General features: G+C 34.8%; 3 protein-coding genes across 5 annotated transcripts; 2 read left to right on the top strand and 1 right to left on the bottom strand.

Moving 5' to 3' along the window:
* The first annotated feature begins 852 nt into the window (after nt 1-852).
* LOC109169767 lies at nt 853-1,608 on the top strand. Its single transcript, XM_019318661.1, has one exon. The coding sequence runs from the start codon at nt 853-855 to the stop codon at nt 1,606-1,608; it is 756 nt and encodes a 251-aa protein (XP_019174206.1).
* A 1,274-nt stretch (nt 1,609-2,882) lies between these two features.
* Nucleotides 2,883-6,904, top strand: LOC109170201 (SH3 domain-containing protein 2-like). Of its 2 annotated transcripts, XM_019319200.1 has the most exons (11): nt 2,883-3,254; nt 3,349-3,441; nt 4,246-4,359; nt 4,510-4,579; nt 4,657-4,805; nt 5,054-5,155; nt 5,241-5,435; nt 5,848-5,910; nt 6,003-6,137; nt 6,221-6,295; nt 6,477-6,904. In XM_019319200.1, exons 2-11 carry the CDS (start codon nt 3,382-3,384, stop codon nt 6,597-6,599), a joined length of 1,086 nt encoding a protein of 361 aa, XP_019174745.1. In that variant the 5' UTR covers nt 2,883-3,254; nt 3,349-3,381; the 3' UTR covers nt 6,600-6,904. The 2 variants fall into 2 exon arrangements, with proteins under 2 accessions (XP_019174745.1, XP_019174744.1); XM_019319199.1 differs by having other exon boundaries at nt 2,883-3,441.
* Nucleotides 6,905-7,064: 160 nt separating this feature from the next.
* On the bottom strand, nt 7,065-15,540 carry LOC109170197 (LRR receptor-like serine/threonine-protein kinase FEI 1). Of its 2 annotated transcripts, XM_019319195.1 has the most exons (15): nt 15,275-15,540; nt 13,581-13,809; nt 13,217-13,352; nt 12,689-12,760; nt 12,537-12,608; nt 12,043-12,114; nt 11,440-11,511; nt 11,253-11,324; nt 10,475-10,572; nt 9,827-9,889; nt 9,725-9,766; nt 9,259-9,591; nt 8,629-8,874; nt 7,960-8,093; nt 7,065-7,794 (listed from the first exon to the last, which is right to left on the bottom strand). In XM_019319195.1, exons 2-15 carry the CDS (start codon nt 13,672-13,674, stop codon nt 7,576-7,578), a joined length of 1,725 nt encoding a protein of 574 aa, XP_019174740.1. In that variant the 5' UTR covers nt 13,675-13,809; nt 15,275-15,540; the 3' UTR covers nt 7,065-7,575. The 2 variants fall into 2 exon arrangements, with proteins under 2 accessions (XP_019174740.1, XP_019174739.1); XM_019319194.1 differs by having other exon boundaries at nt 9,725-9,889; nt 15,275-15,539.
* Nucleotides 15,541-19,207: the final 3,667 nt, after the last annotated feature.

Genomic DNA, 19,207 nt, shown 5'->3' on the forward strand with positions numbered 1-19,207 from the left:
TCCCTTTTCCGTTCTCCGGCTTTGCGTGTTGTTTAACCATGTTTGAGAAATCAATATTTTCGTCTATTCCCCAATCGCCATAGTAACCTATTATTCTCGAGTTACTGTTCTTGTTAGCTTTTTTCTTTCCCCCATTCTTCTTCTTCCCTGGTTGCCAAAAACAACAGGATGACATTCTTGACAGGGTTGTGTTGAAATCTTGATGGAATCAACAAGATTAGCACAATGGGGGAGAAAAATATTTTTTATTTTGTTAAAACTATAGAAAACTTGAGAAGGGGCACGGTTTATTTATATGCCCCTTGAGTGTAGGTGTTTGTGTGCTGTAAAATAGTTTCTTAATGCTAAAGAAAATAACATGAGTTGTTCATATATATCAACTATAGGTGTATATGTGCTGTATGCATTCTATACATTATTGTCGTATCTGATTTATCACGTGAATTATTGTCATATATGATGATAACATATATTTCATGTGAGAAAAATTTTACTTAAGATAATACGTCTAATAGTTTAAGTGTGAATTAATATTAAATTTTAATTCTAGAATAAGGCCCAGAAAACGGGCTGAAACAGTGGGCCGATATGAAAGTTGTAGCCCAGTTTGGGGAAGGTGGGCCCAGTGAAATCCCTTGCTTTTCGGCTGTATTCGGAAAAACGCCATAAGCATGAATTAGCCGTTAGCTTCCACCTCCATGTTTGACTGTCTGTCTCCATTACAGTGAGAGTGGCAAGAATATCGTCTTTTACAACTGTTTGCGGAAAAAGGAAATTGAAGTCATAAAAATCGTTTCTTTGTCTTCTTCCCTGAGTATAGAGCATTGTGATTTGTGAGTGAAGGTCGAAAACATGGCCGATTTTTCGTTTCTTTCGGATAGCGACGATGAAAAGGCGGTGGAGGAGCTTCTGTCTCAGGCGATGGATCAGTCTGTTCTCGAGCAGGTCGCCGCCATAAACTGCTCCGGCTTTACCCACTCCGACCTCCCCGATCACCTCGAAGCTCGCTTTCGAAAGCTCAAAACTTTCCCTGCCACAAAACCCAACCCCTCAAACCTCGCCGCCGCTTCTAAAAGCTTCAATCATTCTCAGCTCGTTGAACCCCAGAGGAAAGAAGATCGAGCCGAGGAGAATCCGGACTCGGCTGTTGATTCACCCCCACCAAAATTGGGGACTGAGAATCATGATTTCTCTGCTTCCAAGAAAAACCCAGATAGAAAAATGGATTCAGAGCCCAAATCCGGGTCTGGGTCATCTTCATTTTCTCTGGGTTCTCCCGATTTTTCAACGGAGCCCCCGTCCCCGCCGGCGAAAATTGGCTGCATATGGTGCTCCCCCAAGAAGGTCTCGAAGAAGAAGGGGAAAGAGAACAGGGCCACTATCGGTAAAGGATTCGATTGGGGGAAGAGCGATGCTGAATTTCTATCGGATTTGAGCACCTTTTCCAAGAAGAATCAGGAGAAAATGCTGAAGAAAGCCATGAAGGAAGAGGAGAAGATCAACATGGAGGCTGAGAAGATTGTCCAGTGGGCAAAACAGGCCTCTGCTAGGATCGATTTTGCTGGCCTTGATGATGAACTCAGTGACAATGAAGCTCATGGACGATGATTTGTTGTTTCTATCATATATACTCATTTATATGTACATTTATATATAAGATTGCAGTTTATGGATATGATGAAAACCCCTCCAGGGAAGAACACTCTGCGGGCAACAACAAACTATTCTGAGAAGTTCACCATTTATCCTTTATGTTTTCGTTATTTACTTGAAGAAATGATTTCTTTAACTGGGTTTCCATTAAGGGAGGTAGAAGTGAAGTGGAGAATTATGCTTAAGTTATTGATGTGATTCTATATAAGAACGTTACTATACTATTGCAGTGAGTGAAACTAGATCATACAACATCAACATAGTTTGAATGCAATACAGGTTAGATGGTAAAAACGAAATTCATTGTGACAAATTGTTATCTAATTTGCACTCGCATTAGCCCTTTTATGAGCATGACCAAGAGAAATTGAATACTCTCATGTATGCACAAACAACTCAGTTGGTTCATGAGTACCCTAATGTATGCACAAACAACTTAGTTGGTTCATGAGTGATAAATATGAACAATAATTTCACTTTTTTATGAGCAAGATACACATTACAGTTGACTATATACACTCTAATACGTCTTTGTCAAGATAATTTTCTTGATGGCCACTAAAGTCATTTTTCAATTTAATCGCCATGAAAATAATTATAAATTGTACACAATTTTATTGCAATATAATAGATTAAATTTTATACACGTTTAGAAGGTGAAATTATATTTTTAAAAAGAAGAAAATGAAACAAACTATATTGTACAACATCAATATAATTTGAATGCAAAAGAGGTTAGGTGGTCAACATGAAATCTATTGTGACGAGATGTCATCTAATTTGCACTGACATTTGCCTCTATATGAACATGTTAAACAAGAGATAGACATCAATACTTGCATAGACAGTTTAGTTAATTTTTAAATGATAAATTTTAAGTAATGATTTCATTTTTTTTTTAAACAAGAAATACACGCCCATAAATGATTATGCACATCCTAATTTATCTTTATCAAAATAATTTTCTTTGATATCCACTACAGCCGTTTTTCAATTCAGCCACCATGAAGATAATTCTAATCTTTCTAAAATGTACATAATTTTACAGCAATATTATAGACAAATCTTATACAAGTTTTCTTGATGACATGCTTTTTCATTGAATAATTGAGAGTGTGATTGAGTAAAAGGGACTCAATTATTTTTTAAAAAAAAATTCAAGAGTTTAATCCTTAACTTCAGGTATGAAAAATTATTAAATGTAGATCCTGAGTACACCAAAAATGCATTCTTCATTGAACACACCTTCCGACATTTTAGAAGGTCCGAAACGAGGTAGAATTGACCAAAACGTAATAAATGGCGGACAAATAGATACTGAACCATGTTGGATTGTCGTGGCCGGTCCCAAAAACACGTCTTTATGAAATCTAAGCTTTGCCTTCCTCTTTTGATCTCTTGCCGTTCTATAGCAAGTGAGCAACCATAGCGCCAGCCAGCATAACGCCGTGGCCTTTTACCGACACCTGTTCCTTTCAATCCAATGATCCAATTCCCCTTTTAGATTGGCTCTACTCTCTTGGGATTTTCCACCTTTCCTCTGACAAAAAGGAACCCAGATTCCCACTTTCAAAGTGCTTTCAATTTCCTAGCTTTGCTGGGTATTTTCTCTTCTTCCTTTTTTTCTTATTGGGTTCCTATTTCCCACCTATAATTATCCATTGTGTGTGTGTGGTGGGGGCGGGATTATCACAGTGAAGAAGAGTTTGATAGACAAGAAGATCAAGAATGGAGGCTTTAAAGAAGCAAGCAAGTAAACTAAGGGAGCAAGTTGCCAAGCAACAGCAAGTGTGTATTTTTAATTCTGTTTCCTGTCCTACTTTTCTTATGTTTTTATAGAAAATTTCTCCTTTTCAATTTGCTCTTTCAAGATAAAATATGGCCTTTTTTAGCTATTATTTACTAGTGTTTGTGGGTTGGGGTGAAATTTTTTCATTCTTATCCTCAATTGAAAATTTGATCTGACCCCATTGAAGATTTCTAGCTGTTTATGGAATATGGAGTTTTTCTTTATTTGTTTCCTTTTTTCATGTTTTTGTTATATATATAGTTTTTCATGAACTGGATACCAAAGTGCTGGAAACCTACTTTAGTGCTCTCTGTGTATGACAAAATTTATCATAAGCCCGACTTGTATTGTGTTGTTCTCCAATGTTGTCTGGTTACATAAGCATCCTTGTTACTTTGGACTGTACTACATAGTCATTTTACTTGAAAAATGAGCATGAATGCTGTTAATTTGTACTGAACTTCATGTTCATTTAGAATGAACTATATGCTTATTTAGTATGCACACTAGGTGAATAATATACTGATTGGCTGACTATTTTTCACTTGTGTGAGTGTATGTGAGATAACATTCTAAGATTTGTCGAGGGGAAATGGACAATTGAAATTCTGAATAAGTAGTTGCTTCCCTTGAAGATTAGAAACATCATGTTCCCCTTCTCGTAATCCTTACTTTTACTTCTTTTTTTTACACCATATTTCGAGACATGCATGCTAACGTTTTGCATTGTTGCAAAATTTGGATTAACCGAGGTTCTTGAATTTGTGATGCCCCTAGAGCTTAGTCTTACTTTTCTTTGGTAGACGATTATGAGGCACTTGGGCCAGTTGGGCCATGAATCTGTAATGGTAGACGAAGCTGAACTACAGTCTCACCAACAACTCGAGGCATTATACCTATCTACCAGAGCTGCAAAGGTAAATCCACCAACCTTAGAGCCAATGTTTTTTGCTCTGCCTTTTTCTTTCTCTTAAATAAATTTTATTGTTCAAATTCAAGTAACTCGATCTTATGAGAAGCTTTGAGTTTGGAGATCTTTTATTTGTATTGTTTGTGATGTTCCACAGCATTTTCAAAAGGATATCGCCCGTGGTATAGAAGCACATATTTCAACTAGCCGAAAGGAAATGCAGATAGGTGCTTTGATCTTTTGTCCTTACCTCAGTTTGATTCAATTTTATGGCACGTATACAAAGTTTCAACTTCATATGTAGCTAGAAAGTTGGCTAAGGATTGTTGCAAATATGGGAATGAGAATGAAAGTGGTGCTTCTCCCATTGCAAGGGCCGCTTCGAACTTTGGTGCTTCACGTGCTGCAATGGAGGATGAAAGAGAAACTATGCTCGGAATTTTAGGACAGCAGGTCATATTTTGTTTTTTATGGTTATAAACTAAGATTGGGTTAGGATCACTCAACTGGGTTATAATGCACATGGGTCAAACCACACTAAAAGATTGAATCCAACTTATTTAGCTAGTCTAACCATGACCTTATAAACCCATATATCCTCTCTTATTTTATTGAGACTCTTAACAATTATATTTGTAGAATAAGTGAAAATTGCAGTCTAGCATGCATATAATGATTCTGGTAATAATTTTCTACTGTAGGTTTCTGAGCCATTACGTGCAATGGTTAATGGTGCTCCTCTTGAAGATGCTCGTCGTTTGACTCATCGTTATGACAGAATGCGGCAGGAGCTTGAAGCCCAGGTATTGCTCATTTGAGTACCTGAGAATGCATTCTAAGGGGCCATAAATTTCGCACAGATGTAATGCTTTGCCTTCTCCTTGTCAGTTTTCCGAAGTAATAAGGCGCCAATCTAAGTTCAGAGATTCTTCTGCCGAGAGTTTAGTGAAGCTCAAAAATTCAGAAGCGAAATTGACTGAGCTTAAATCTTCTATGTTGGTTCTCGGAAAGGAGGCAATTGTGTCCATGTTATCTGTAGAGGAGGAGCAGCAACAGACTACTTACCAAAAACTTCTTACAATGGTATTTCCTGTTCATTTTATCTTTTGTTATGCTACGGGTTGACCACTTGAAATTGGACTACGGTCACTCAACTGGGCTATAATGCACATGGGCCAAACCACACTAAAAGATTGAATCCAACCAATTAGCTAGTCTAACTCATGTCTTTATAAACTCATATATTCTCTCTTATTTTATCAATGTGAACTCTTTGATCTACTGTCTAATATTGGGTTTTTTTTGGGGGGTGAACTCGTGGATCTTGAATATACCGAATGGATCTAAAATATCGCACGCTTGGCATTATTCTGTGACGCATAGTTATGTATCTATTGTTACCTAAAAGAGTACAGGGGGGACATTCATTCGTAACGCATGCTTCCAAGTTGAACTTTGTCATGTTATTGTTGCTTAAATTGGTTTCAGCTTGCAGGTGGATGCTGAAAGATCTTACCACCGGAATGTCATTGCTACATTGGAAAAGCTACATTCCGAGGTCTGTACTTTCTTGTCAGTACCAAGTATTTTCACAATTTAAGAAGAGGGGAAATTATATTCTGCATTCTAAATTTTCATTTGATGTAATAGATGATTCTAGAAGAACAATCAAACGAGTCTTCACTACAATCATCATTTTCACAAAGAGAGGTACATGATCCTGCTTCAAATGGATCTTCCCATCTTGGAGACGACGATAAAAATGAGAATGATTTCATTGCAAAGGTAAGTGGGCTATTATTGTTAGAGAATTTGCTTTCCTCTGAAAATTTTCTCAACCCCCTTTCCTCAATCTACTTTAACAACAGGTTATACACCCGTTTGATGCCCAAGGCGATGGTGAGCTAAGTCTTGAACTTGATGATCATGTGGTGGTTCGGCAGGTACTTTGTGCTGTTTGTGCTATACTACTCTTTTTCCATCAACTTCCATTTTATCTGCTTAGCCATTACGAGTGTGCCAAATCAAAATTAGCTTTTCTTTCATCCATTGCATTATGAAAACGCATACCATCATTGCTTTCCTGAGAAACTGATGGTTCTTTGATGCATGGATTTTACGTAGGCGGCTCCTACCGGATGGTCAGAAGGAGAAAGCAAGGGTAAATGCGGCTGGTTTCCCTCAGCTTATGTAGAAAAGATAGGCGAAGCCCCAGCAATCAAATTAGGTAAAGAGGATTTGAAATGATAAATACAGTACATAGTACATAGTACATAGTACATAGTACAATATTATTGCCATTCTGCTTGTGTGTTTGTAAATTGCTCATTGTACAGACAACAGAGGGAGATCAGAAAATTGCCTCTTTATGAATGCTTTTTTTTTTTTTTTTTTTTTTTTTTTTTTTTTTAAATTTCTTGGTCATGGCCATCCCTTGTTGGTCCTTAGGCGCATTCGTGTCAATGTTAGTAATGTTCATGTGTAGTTGGCTTGTGTTACTAGTAAGAATGATGTGGAATTATTAGATGCATTGGTTATAAGGTTTTCCTCTTTGTCATTTTTTTCTATACTTTCTGCTCGATGCGGTGAATACCACTATTACAATAAATGAGTAAATCACACCGATGAGGATCAAATATAACACTTCTGAATAAATGAGAACTAATCCCACTCTAAAAAAAATGTTACAGTAGAATGTTAGCTAGCTAACACTTTAGGCTAAATTCATGCGTGTACATATTCACTGATTTTAAAATAATAATACAGCGGTCACAAAGTGTCTACAATCCGATCTACTTCTGTCAAACTTGTGAAGAGTAATCTCATACTTACAAAATTGAATTAATTGGCAACGGATAATAATATCGAATCAACGCAATCATTTCATTTCATATACAATTAAATTACCAACACTACACGAGAGAAAAAGAATAAGGCTACGAGAAAGAAAATGCAAGAAAACAGAAGTGAACACTCAGGGGAATTCAAACAGAGCCAAACAAGATGAAGTTCATGACAGCAAAACAGCCCCTCTGATTGTGACAATGGGGTGGCAGAACTCTGCAGAAAGAATGAACAAATGGAATAGGAAATCCCACATTTCAGATCATGAGCCGATACCCCCTCCCATGTGGTTATTTCTGCATTCTGTTGGACATTAGGAAGCAGAATAAAATCACTCAAAGAGGACCTTGTCCTCAGATTTTTTTTTTATACAAGTTCTTCAATCAGAGCTGGAGTCGTAGAAGTCGCTGGGGCATGGAGTCATCACTTCAGATTCAAGTATCTGGAGTACCCGGTGCATAGTGGGCCGATCCTCTGGGTTCGAAGAGACACATTGTATCGCAATTGAGAGCAGTGCATCAAGGCTTTCTGTCTGCACTCCTTCACAATATGAGTCTACTATCTCCCGTGGTCTGTCCTCCGTGACCAAAAAATTCAACTGCAAAACAAAAACATTAATGAGGGCATTATCTCAGAGCTGTAGGTTTACATGGGCTGTATATGCTACAATTAGGGAATTAGAAAGAATCCAATTGTGTATCATTGGTATAACATTTTAAAGTATCAAAAGTGCTGGATTAGCTCAGTTGTCAGAGAAGCATACCCAGCCAACAATGTTTAGACCCTTCTCAATGAATGATGCATCAGTTGGACGCTTTCCGCTCAATATTTCAAGAACCAAAACGCCAAAACTGTAAACATCAGTCTTTTCTGTAGCTCGCCCACTTTGCATGTATTCTACAAAGTACAAATACATATCAATCAGAGAAACATATTGCAGTGCAATCCACATCAAAAGCTGGCTGCTCTTACTTCAATTCTCAAGTTTTCAATTCTCTGATTGGAGAAATGTACAAATAAACGCATTTTTGTTTTCCTTTCTCTAGAAAAAAAGGAGAATATCTCCATTTAGTAAATGTGCCCTTAATGTTTTCCAGGTCTGACATTCTAGTATAATACTGCATGCCGTGTCTGTGCACAGATATCATGAAACTAGTCAAGAAACAAGCTCCAGATAGTGCTACTGGGTAAAAATGAAGGCACAGGATCATTTAAGCTTAAGCAGTCACTTTATTTAATACCTATTCGCTGCCATAAATCATATTTTCTTTTTTAATAAGTAAACATAAAAAATCATATTATCAAACTAGTTTGAATATGTTTAGAGTATAAGTGTAAAAATATTAAAAATTGAGATTACTAATAGGAACACCTTCAGGACTATTGACTTGCAAACCAATATAAACTCTGAAGAAATTTTGATGGTCTGTACCTGGAGCTAAATAACCAAATGTGCCTGCCACAATTGTAGTGATGTGGGACTCCTCATCCTCAAGTAATTTGGCCAATCCAAAGTCAGATACCCGTGCCTCATAATTCCCATCTAGTAAGATGTTACTGGACTTTATGTCACGATGTATGATTCTAGGTGAACAATCATGATGCAAATAAGCTAGCCCTTTTGCAGCTCCCATGATTATAGTTAGTCGTGCATCCCAGTCTAATTGCTCAGACCTCCCTGCAAATCAAAAGATAAAACTTTTGCAGACAGAAAATGAATCATAGTCACAGAAAGTCCTAGCATAACTTTTTATGTTTCAAAAAAATTTCTGCTGCTCATTGAACTTCTCTAACTGTAATTAGTGAAACTCTTTTTGAGGTCCATTGTAAATATAAAATATTAACATAAGTTTGAACTTTCCCCAACCATTTAAATGAATAATCATACTGTGGTAAGCTCACTCTTTCAGGAAAAGAATTTATGAAGGTTATTTTGGTCCAAGGGTGATTTAAATATATATACAGAGTTATGCAAGTTACGGAGTTATAATAATTATAATATATACAGACCATAATAAACCCATTTAAGGACCAAAAAGTATATGCAGAGAAAGTAGCATACCATGCAGAGCTTCATCTAGGCTACCTCCTGGTAAGAAATCATATATTAACAGCTTTGAAGTTGGAGAATTGCAATATCCTCGCAGATTTACCAGGTGTCTGTGCTTAATGCTTCCAAGAATTTCAAGTTCCCTTTCAAAAAACCTATCAAAACCATCATTAATTTTTACAATTCTTTTCAAAGCAAATACATTCCCATCATCCATTTCAAGCTTGTATACAGTTCCAAATCCCCCAGAACCAATTATATGTTCTTCATTCAAGGATTCCAACTTCCTGATAATATCCTTTGAAGAGTATGGCAAATCTCCATGGAACATTACAATTGAGGCACCTGAAAGGATAAAATTTTGTGACGATTTTAACTGAAGGTAGAGTCTGGAGAGAAAACAACAGCCACGCCTAACTCAAAATGATCTTTAAATGGACCAGATGGAGAACTATTATGCACAAATACTGGATCATACCTGCCCCAACATCCATTGCGAGGCTTCCACTGTCATTTTTGCCCAGTCTCTTGTAGAGGAAGCAACCCCAGAAACACATTAGTGCAACCAAAAGCAAAGCACCCACAGTAGCGGATGCACTTATAAGCAGTCTCCCAGAATATTTTTTCTTATTTTGATCTTGAGCTGAAAATTAAGAAATAATACATTTTATTAACATTGTAAGCAACAAATGAAGGGAAACAAAAACAAATTGGGTAAAAAGAAAATAGATTCCGGGAACTGTATGAATTAACATGCTAAACATAATAGTAGCATTTTAATATTAAAGGTCATTACAGGAATAAAACCCCGGCCACATTTACTGAGTAGTAGTATTTCACATTCTGAAATAAGATTTTGCAGAGAATTGGGTTTCAGATAAATTTCGCATAATAAGAAGATTTAAGGTACATAATCGAACAATGTAATTGCTTTGCAGGTTAAGAAAATTACTATTGCATTTTTATAAAAGTAAACCCTCTATCCAAAAATAACTAAACGCAGAGCAAATAAAAGGTTGTCACTTGTCAACCACCAAGAAATAATCTGTCACATCATATTTCAGACAGAATTTGGCCAACACACCAGATGTCAGAAAATAACCTTCAGCACAGTTAAAAAGATCATTCTTCCACTGGTTGCTCTCTCCCAATTTCTCACCCCTTACAGATAGACATAAAATGGAAGTGTCTGAATAGAAAATAAAAATAAGAATAAATGAAAATTTACCAGAATTAGGAGGTTGGGAGAATGGCGTAGGACCTCCAGCATTATTTTTGCACACAGAATTAATTTGCTGCCCACATAAATTACGATTTCCGTGAAATCTGCAAATAATCATGATGATATCAGCGGGGTGATAAAAGATGTGTCTGATGGTATATGAGGTATATCGGATGTGCTCTCAATTTCAAATATTGAAACTAAAAGGTTTTTAATATATTCATAAAAAACAGTCACTTGTGCACAGAATATGAAATATACAATTTGAACCTAACCCCACACCTCTCAGGATATTGATGAGACTTGAGAGCTCCTTAATCAAGGCTGTCAAATCATTAATCGAAATATATGCACATCTGTTGAACAAATTCCATTGTATATGCTACTAGGCTAAAATTTAAAAGTTGAAATGCAATGGTCCAGGACATTATAAGCTAACCCTTAAGCATGTTAAGTAGTAAATATTTACAACACAGTTTGACAAAGTAAGACATTGTGGGGTTCGGGGGAAAAGTAGAACTCTAGAGAATCACAGTGATTAGCATGAAATTCTAACTTTCTTTTAATAAATATATGCATTTGCAACTCAGAATTTACTAGTACTATAACCAATTCTAGGCACTAAGAGTTTTTTATGATTCAAGTGTATGCCATACATTTACTTAGATACATGCACCAAGTCCAGGCCAAAAGAGAATAATCAGAAAAGCATTAATAACAATTTAAGCAAGCAACTCTCAATTTAGTAATTTAGGAGAAGAAATTACTAGAATTTAAAACGTACGAGTCATTTCCAAAGTTGGAAAGATGGCCATCAGAAGGTATTTGTCCAGTCAGAAAATTATTTGACACATTGCTGTCCACAATCACAAAATAATATATAAATATTATGTGTGTATCACATCCAAAAGGAAAGAAAAATATCTGGAGCTCAATGTGGCAGTTTAACGTGACAAATTAATTTCACTCACAACATAATCAGTTTGTTCAACTTCCCCAGTGATTGTGGAATATTTCCACTGAGAGAGTTGCTTGAAAGATCCCTGCACAAAACAAAGTAGCATCAATTTTGATTTCTGACAGTCACCACCATATTAATGAATAAAGCTGTTGTGTATACAATGAAACAAATCAATACAGAAACAGGTAGCAGACATGGCACTTAATGGTTCCTAAGAGACAGCAGTTCATAAAAAATTTTGAAATAGAAAAGCTCTGGCCGGTAGCCATAAGAACTTTTCCATTTGCAAATTGACTAAACTTCACACTGGTTGAATTCACTGCAGGCAAAGCAAGGGCATTTGTCAGAGAAAGGACCTAGACATGTCCTCTTTCGGCTCAGTTCTTGACAATGAGATTCATAAAATCTGGAAAAGAATATCATATAGGTGCACAAAAGAAAGTTGAGAGTTGAGTTTAATATTGATTTTCAGAAGAACAATTATCTAGTAGTAAAGATAACAATAATCTTACCCAGATCGGGAAACAGTTTCTTAAAACCTCAAACAAGGATGGTGATGAAACCAACATGTAAAAGGATATGGAGTATTTGAGTAAAAGAAGAAGTATCTTACATATTTTCAAGAAAAGAAAGGTTTCCCAATTGATCGGGAATCAGTCCGCTCAAATAATTACCCTGCAGAAACCTGTCATGAAATATAGGTTAAGGATGAATGTGCCACACATTAGCAGCAAAACTTACAGAGAAATACTTAACCCAAATTTTGTATCAAAAGCAATGAACTAAAAGCCCTTCACTCATTTAGAATCTTTTTTTTTAAAGGATAATAACGTAATTTCTCTCTAGGTATATATATGATTATGCTACCAAGAATGATGTGGGCGGAAACATGGAAGGTGTAATCTCTCAAGGGGTAAAAACATTCATAAAGGCACTACTAATTCTTGTTAGGAACACAAAAAACAAAAGCACTATTTGCCTACATGCTAAATCGTGATGAACTAATGAAAACCTAGGAGGCCAAAGCCCCTGCTCAAAGGACCAAAACCAGATCATATGGCAAAATGATGAAAGTAAAATCTTCAACAAACAATAAAGAGCACTTACAAAGATTTCAGCACCGTACAGTTCCCCAACTCAGGAGGAATTGTCCCATAGAAGTTGTTGTCATGAAGGATTCTGCAAATACAAATGCTAGATTAGCAGATTAACAGTAGCTAGAAGCATTGTAGAGAAAATAAAAATAATGGGATCCATACAGGATTTGCAACTGATCTAGTTTCCCAATGTCTGGTGATATAGGTCCACTCAACTTGTGATTAGGGAGGCTCCTGAATGAGTAAATAACAAACACCATTAACAGGTCCAATATGAAACTATTAACCACAACTTAAATTGATGGATCAGAGTATAAGGTTGAAATGTTAGTAACTTTTCTCTATCAGCTGAGATAAGGAACAGAACTAAAGTAATTTGCAATAAAAAAATTACTAAAAAAAGTAAAAGCACAACACAGCCAATTATCTAAGCCCTTAAAAGAACTAATTCATGAAGCACTAAAGGGTCTTCCATTGTATGAAATACAACGATCTCAATATGACAAGACCATGCGGTAGAATATAACAAAATTCTCAAATAAAGCTCATTATTTGATTTAAGGGCATCACCAATGAAAGACCAAAATAAATGCATTGCTTCTTAATCAACTCTCTTGATAACATAGAAAAACCACAGTACAACGGTCAGTCAGGATTCAAAGTATAATTCAGGATAAAATGGCAACTTACAAGGATGTAACACGCTTGGATTTTGGGTCACATTTTACTCCTTTCCACCTGCATGGATCAGGATCTTCTGGTCTCCACTGGTGAAGCACATCATCTGAACTAACTATTGCTGTTCTAAAGTTATCAAGTGCTTGACCTACACACAAATGCAGTGCCAACACCTCATAAGAATTTGTGAAATAACAGGGTAAAAATCCATGCTTGAATATCTGACGAGGCAAGTGACTTGGATATTAACTTTAACAGAGATCACTGAAGATTCAACTTCATAATCCTCAATCCACATTTTATGAATCATGTGCAGTTTAAGCCACAAAGTACAGAACTTACGAGGAACATGTGCATCACAGAATGAACAACTTACCATCAGGGCTAAGAGGGCGGGCTACTTGTAATAGAGTGCATGGTAGCAAGATTAAAAGCAACAGCTGGGAAATTTTCACACAGAAGCCACCCATTTTGGTGCTGATCAAGCATAAGAAGATTTCTACAGATCATTTGAGACACCACACTGAATTATGGCTTTCTTGGACATAGAGTTAATAACTTGTTGATACAAAAGCAAAGCCACCTTATGGAAGGATAAACGCTCCCTGGTAGGAACAATAGAAAAACATATGATGATTAAATTAGTAATAATAATAATGTAATAATAAAGAAATTTGAGAAATAATACTGAGAATGGTGACTGCATTATGGCGCTTGGTGTATAAGAACAAAAAAACAATCAAACATCATTTTTTTTCCAATTCATGTAAATGTATTCCATAGAAAGCTACGGAGTATTAGACAATTTCATTTTTCTAGAACTAGAGCAATGGATTTAAAAAATAGATTATAAATCCATTGAATGGCAGTTCATTTTAGTTTTTCACAATTAAATTGAATGAAGAATTAAGTACTAAAGTTGTGAGATAGAGAGATTGATGCCAAGTTATAGCCTTGCTGTTATATAGCAGGATGCATTCTATCAACTGGCAAAGGCTTGCTACTCAACCAAGCTTGTTGAGAAACCACTCAGTTAACCAATGGGAGAAAATCATGCCCTTTAAGCACGGTATTCGTTCTTCTTGACTTCAACAAAACTTAACTCTTGTTAATTAATTTATATGTAGTAACACAAAATAAGCACTTGAGGCACTTCTGTATTCTCATCTATTTCCTCCACATTCACTTGCAACACCATCATCCAAGATCCAACTAAATTCACTTCATATCATATACAAAATTAACAACATGTCAAGTCATTGTAGATGTGCATTATTTTAGCTTGACACACAACAAATTGGCATTGATGTGATTTAGGCAGTGATAAACAGCACGGTAGACACCCATCTTCTTTCAGCCCATGTGTTAGCAACAAGTAGCATCCAGTTTGACCATAGCCTTAAACTTATACTATCTTGTACAACACAAGATTGAGATATTACACTAATGATGATCATATTGAGATACTTTTCTTCCCTATAAAAAAAAAAAAAAAAAAAAAAAAAAAACATCTTAATAGGAATGTATTTGATGGATATTTCCACACACTTCTGGCTCACCATAATTAATCCTCAAACTTCATAAGTTCCATACTGATTTGAGTTTAGGTAGGTAGTTCACAGCCAGAAATCATTGATAGCGTTTCTTCTCACTAGTCTACTGTGGAAGCCTCATCTTCTCTGGCCATATCATCAACATAGTTCCAATCAGTTCAAGTGATATCATCTCTAAGTATACCAGCAAATGCAGTCGTGTCATTACAAGTTCCAAATGTCAAAATGATTGAATCCAAATTCCAAACCCCAAAACATCCAAAGGAACATGATCAACAAGAGGAAGGCGATGGAATATGACTACAGTTCCACACCTCGCTATAGCAGCTAAGAACTTTCCCGATATGAACGAACATACACAAAAACGCATACATTTATATAAGATATATACACAAATTCTTATGGAATTCAGATAAATGCTCCGAAAATCAAGCAAAAAAAAAAAAACACTGTGCAAGCATTGAAGCAGCTTCACAAGCAGTTTACAGCATAAAAACACACATAAGCAGAGTAGTACCTGAGGAGCGCCAGATTCGATCTGTTAAAGATAGCTCGGAGGTGATTTCAGCTCAGCAGAGATATGTATGCGGGAAGATGTGAAGTTGAACTGAGAATGGGTACACTGGAGAGAGTAAAACGACAAGAAGAAGCTTCTTTCTTCACACTATCGATTCGTGAAGCCCTTCTAGAGAGAGATAGAGGAGATGAGAGAGAATTCGATGCCGGAATTAAAAGGCCATCGGTTGAGCCAATGAGAGTGGAGTGGGTTCGCACGTAAGAACACGACTGTCCACACGTGCCACCGACGCTGTGAAGCTTAGCACTCACCAGAGTGTGCACAACCCAAGGTGGTCGGGCGTACTTATTGGTCTCATTTTAACGGATTGGAATAAGGGTCAAATCAAATGTCTGGAACGGTATAATTGACGCCTTAACGGAACGGTAATCCGTAATTGCATCCGTATTTGAAAAGGAATAAAGTAAAACTTTCCAAATTTGAGTATGGATTCTAAACTTTTACCTCCTTTCATAAAATTTTGATATTAACATTTTTATTAGGATTCACATAATAAATATAACTAAATATCAATTGTCATAGCATTCAAAAAAAAAAAATATCAATTGTCATAAAGTAAATTGACATTTTTATTATGATTCACATAATAAATATAAGTAAATATCAATTGTCATAAAGTAAAGGAATAAGGTTCAAATTGGCCACTGAACGTAACCTGAAAATGCAATTAGGCCACTGAACGAAAAAAAAGTGCAATTAGGCCATTGAACACTCAAAAAATGTGCAATTAGGTCATTGAACTCTCCAAACGTATGCAATTTTACCGGATAGCAGGTTATCATCAATTTTAGCAGGTTACTTGCTTACGTGGCAGCTTAGTTGGCATTTTTAATAATTTTTAAATAATTTTTAATAATTAATTTTAATAATAAATTTTATAAAAAATTGGAAAAAATTAAATAAAAAATAAAATAAAGTCGTTTTTATTTTTAAAAAAAAATTTGTAATACAAAGTTATTATTAAAATTTATTAAAAATTAATTAAAATTTATTACAAATGCCAATCCAGCTGCCACGTAAGCAGATAACCTGCTAAAATTGAGGGTAACCTGCTATCAGGTGAAATTGCATATTTTTGGAGTGTTCAGTGGCCTAATTGCACTTTTTTTTCGTTCAGTGGCCTAATTGCATTTTCAGGTTACGTTCAGTGGTCAATTTGAACCTTATTCCTAAAGTAAAAGTTAATGACTAGAAATATAGAGTACATGTATTATACTCCGTAACTCTTTGAATGTAGGTGGCAAAAATTTTAAAACAAAAATTGAACAGATTTTTGAGAATTAGGACCAATTTTATTCTATAGGACAAATCTCTAAATCTTATCTTTTCATTAATTGTATATTAAATATAGCAAAGTAGCTTACCAAAATTATTCTTGCGTAAGTGCGTAATTGTACGTAAATTAATTGCTTACCAAAATTAATTTACCTCATTCAACACTATATCAACCTAAATATGTTTTTTCTATCTTTTAACGTATTTACCAAATATTACTTTTTAACGTATTGATTTGTTGTTGGTTTTTCTAGGTACATGTAGGAGAGAGAATGAAAGATATAAGATGAAGAAAAAAAAAAAAAAAAAAAAAAAAAAAAAAAGGTAACTCACAAAAAGTTTAAAAAAAACAAGGGAAAATGGCACTTTTTCCCCCTAAGTTATATACTTATAGCACTTTTCTCCCCTGAATTATTTAAGTGGCTCTTTTTCCCCCTGAAATATTAAATGGACATATTTACCCTTAAAATAAATATTTAAAGTAAATATTTCATTTATTTTTATTCTCCAACAAATTATTACTATCATTTGGTTCAAACAAAACAGATACTATAGCAACCAAACCAAAATATTTCAATTACAATTTATAATCAAAACGCGATATTTAGAGTTTATTAAAATCGCAGACCGGAATGGACGGTTCATGTTCCGAACTGAAAAAATAAAATACATTTATTGTTGAATTTAGACTATTTTAAAATTAAAATAAAGACGGTTCAAAATCGCGAACTGGATCCGGAATCGCCGGTTCACGGTTCATGATCCAGTTTTTTTTTTATTCTTAAATTTAATAAATTGAAATTCAAATATTGGGTTCTAGATCTAAATCATAACTGAAACCTTTTAATTCGATTGCTATAGTGTCTGGTTCAGTTCGAACCGAACCGTGGTAATCGCTACATATACGCAATAATTTGTTAGAGAAGTAAAATAAATAAAATGTTTACTTTAAGGGTAGAAATGTCAATTTAATATATTAGGGGGAAAAACTGTCACTTTTAAAATAATTGAGGGGACTAATGTGCTTACATAAATAATTGAGGGGGAAAAAGTGCTATAAGTATATAACTTAGGGGGAAAAAATGCCATTTTCCCAAAAAACAATCAAAACAAAAAATCTTTTACGTGGCCAGCTGGGCACATCCGTCTCCCACACGCGAATAATGCACTGCTACTTTGTTTCCTTTTCTCATCCAGTGGATCCCGTAAAAAATTTTGGTTTACCGTAAGAAAAAACACAACAAAACTCTGCCTCCCATTTGTTAAAAAAACACTCCTTGTTTGTTTTTTTTTTCTTTTTTCTTTTTACTGCAAAAAAAAAAAAAAAAAAAAAAAAAAAAAAAATCTAATGGGGTTGCTCTAAGCTGTGTTGTGATATTTTTGTTTCCCCGTTTAGGTCCACCACATAATTGGGCAATTAAATGGTAAGAAATGTAAAATAATGTTATAACTACTATTGAAATTGAGAAGTTGAGTAATCTATCCTTTTGATTTTGTGATAATCTTGCAATTAATAAGTGAACATATGTAAATCGTGCTCATATAATTCCGATTAACACTTTGTAATTACTGACCCTTTGTAACTTATAATGGCACTCGATATAATTGCTTATTTAAGTTATTTGTAATTTTGTACTCCACCTCAACCACTTATTCATGCCCTATGCTGCTATGCTTACACAAAATTGACCTCTATCACAATTATAGTTGTTACATACTCTCATTCGACACAAATTCCATCAATAATAGCTAATTAAACGTGAACAATTTTATTAAAATTGAGATGTTGAGTAACGACTATTCTTTTGATTTTGTGTTAATTTTGCAATTAATAAATGAACATACATATGCAACAAATAATTAAACGTAAATAAATATTTTTATTAATTTTATCATTCACTCCATATTTCTAAGAACTTGTTTGGTTGGTGCATGACATCACTTGTATATATAATATATTGAGTATACGAGTTTTATATGTTGTACTAGTTTTTTACGCGCATTGTGCGATTGAGATAATGCCCAATGTTTTTTTTTTTAAATAAATACTTTAAAGTATATAAATGTAAGACTATATTGGAATTGTTCATGCATAAATAATTGAATGTTGAATTTGCGTATTTAAACAGGTAATTCTAAGTTTACAAATGCAAGATAATATAGTCCAGATTGATTATAATTGTCAATAAAATAATTGTATAGGTATGATTGAAACTAAATATGGGACGTAAGGGAGAACAAATAAAAATTAAGGCATAAAATCTATATATATATAAAAGTAAAATCCTCCTAGCCAAGTTTTCCTCCCAAAACTTAGAGGCATTTTTGTAATATCAAATATTTAGACAAATATGGCATTTTAATAATATTAAAGATTTTACCTTTCTTGAGATCTCTTACCATTTTATAATTTCAATACTAAACCCTTTTGATCTCATCCATTGTGTATAAATACACCTTATATGACCATACACAACCCCAACTAAGGTTAATTATTTTATTGATTTTTGCTAATCATCCTGTGATCTTCCACAGTTGAGGTTGATGCGTGATTTGCACTGGTGGGGTTTTCGTTATCTTAGTTTCTTTAATTTTTTC

The sequence above is a fragment of the Ipomoea nil genome, unplaced genomic scaffold (genome assembly GCF_001879475.1).
Source record: "Ipomoea nil cultivar Tokyo-kokei standard unplaced genomic scaffold, Asagao_1.1 scaffold3321, whole genome shotgun sequence".
NCBI lineage: Eukaryota > Viridiplantae > Streptophyta > Magnoliopsida > Solanales > Convolvulaceae > Ipomoea > Ipomoea nil.

Coding starts and splice junctions, on each gene's coding strand:
- LOC109169767 (XM_019318661.1), top strand. CDS start 853: ATGGCCGATTTTTCGTTTCTTTCGGATAGCGACGATGAAAAGGCGGTG.
- LOC109170201 (XM_019319199.1), top strand. CDS start 3,382: ATGGAGGCTTTAAAGAAGCAAGCAAGTAAACTAAGGGAGCAAGTTGCC. Junction 4,580..4,656: donor CCGAAAGGAAATGCAGATAG/GTGCTTTGATCT, acceptor CTTCATATGTAG/CTAGAAAGTTGGCTAAGGAT. Junction 5,436..5,847: donor ACCAAAAACTTCTTACAATG/GTATTTCCTGTT, acceptor TTCAGCTTGCAG/GTGGATGCTGAAAGATCTTA.
- LOC109170197 (XM_019319194.1), bottom strand. CDS start 13,674: ATGGGTGGCTTCTGTGTGAAAATTTCCCAGCTGTTGCTTTTAATCTTG. Junction 11,512..12,042: donor CTTTCTTTTCTTGAAAATAT/GTAAGATACTTC, acceptor TGTTTTGTGCAG/GGATCTTTCAAGCAACTCTC. Junction 9,890..10,474: donor CTCCCAACCTCCTAATTCTG/GTAAATTTTCAT, acceptor CTTAATTTTCAG/CTCAAGATCAAAATAAGAAA.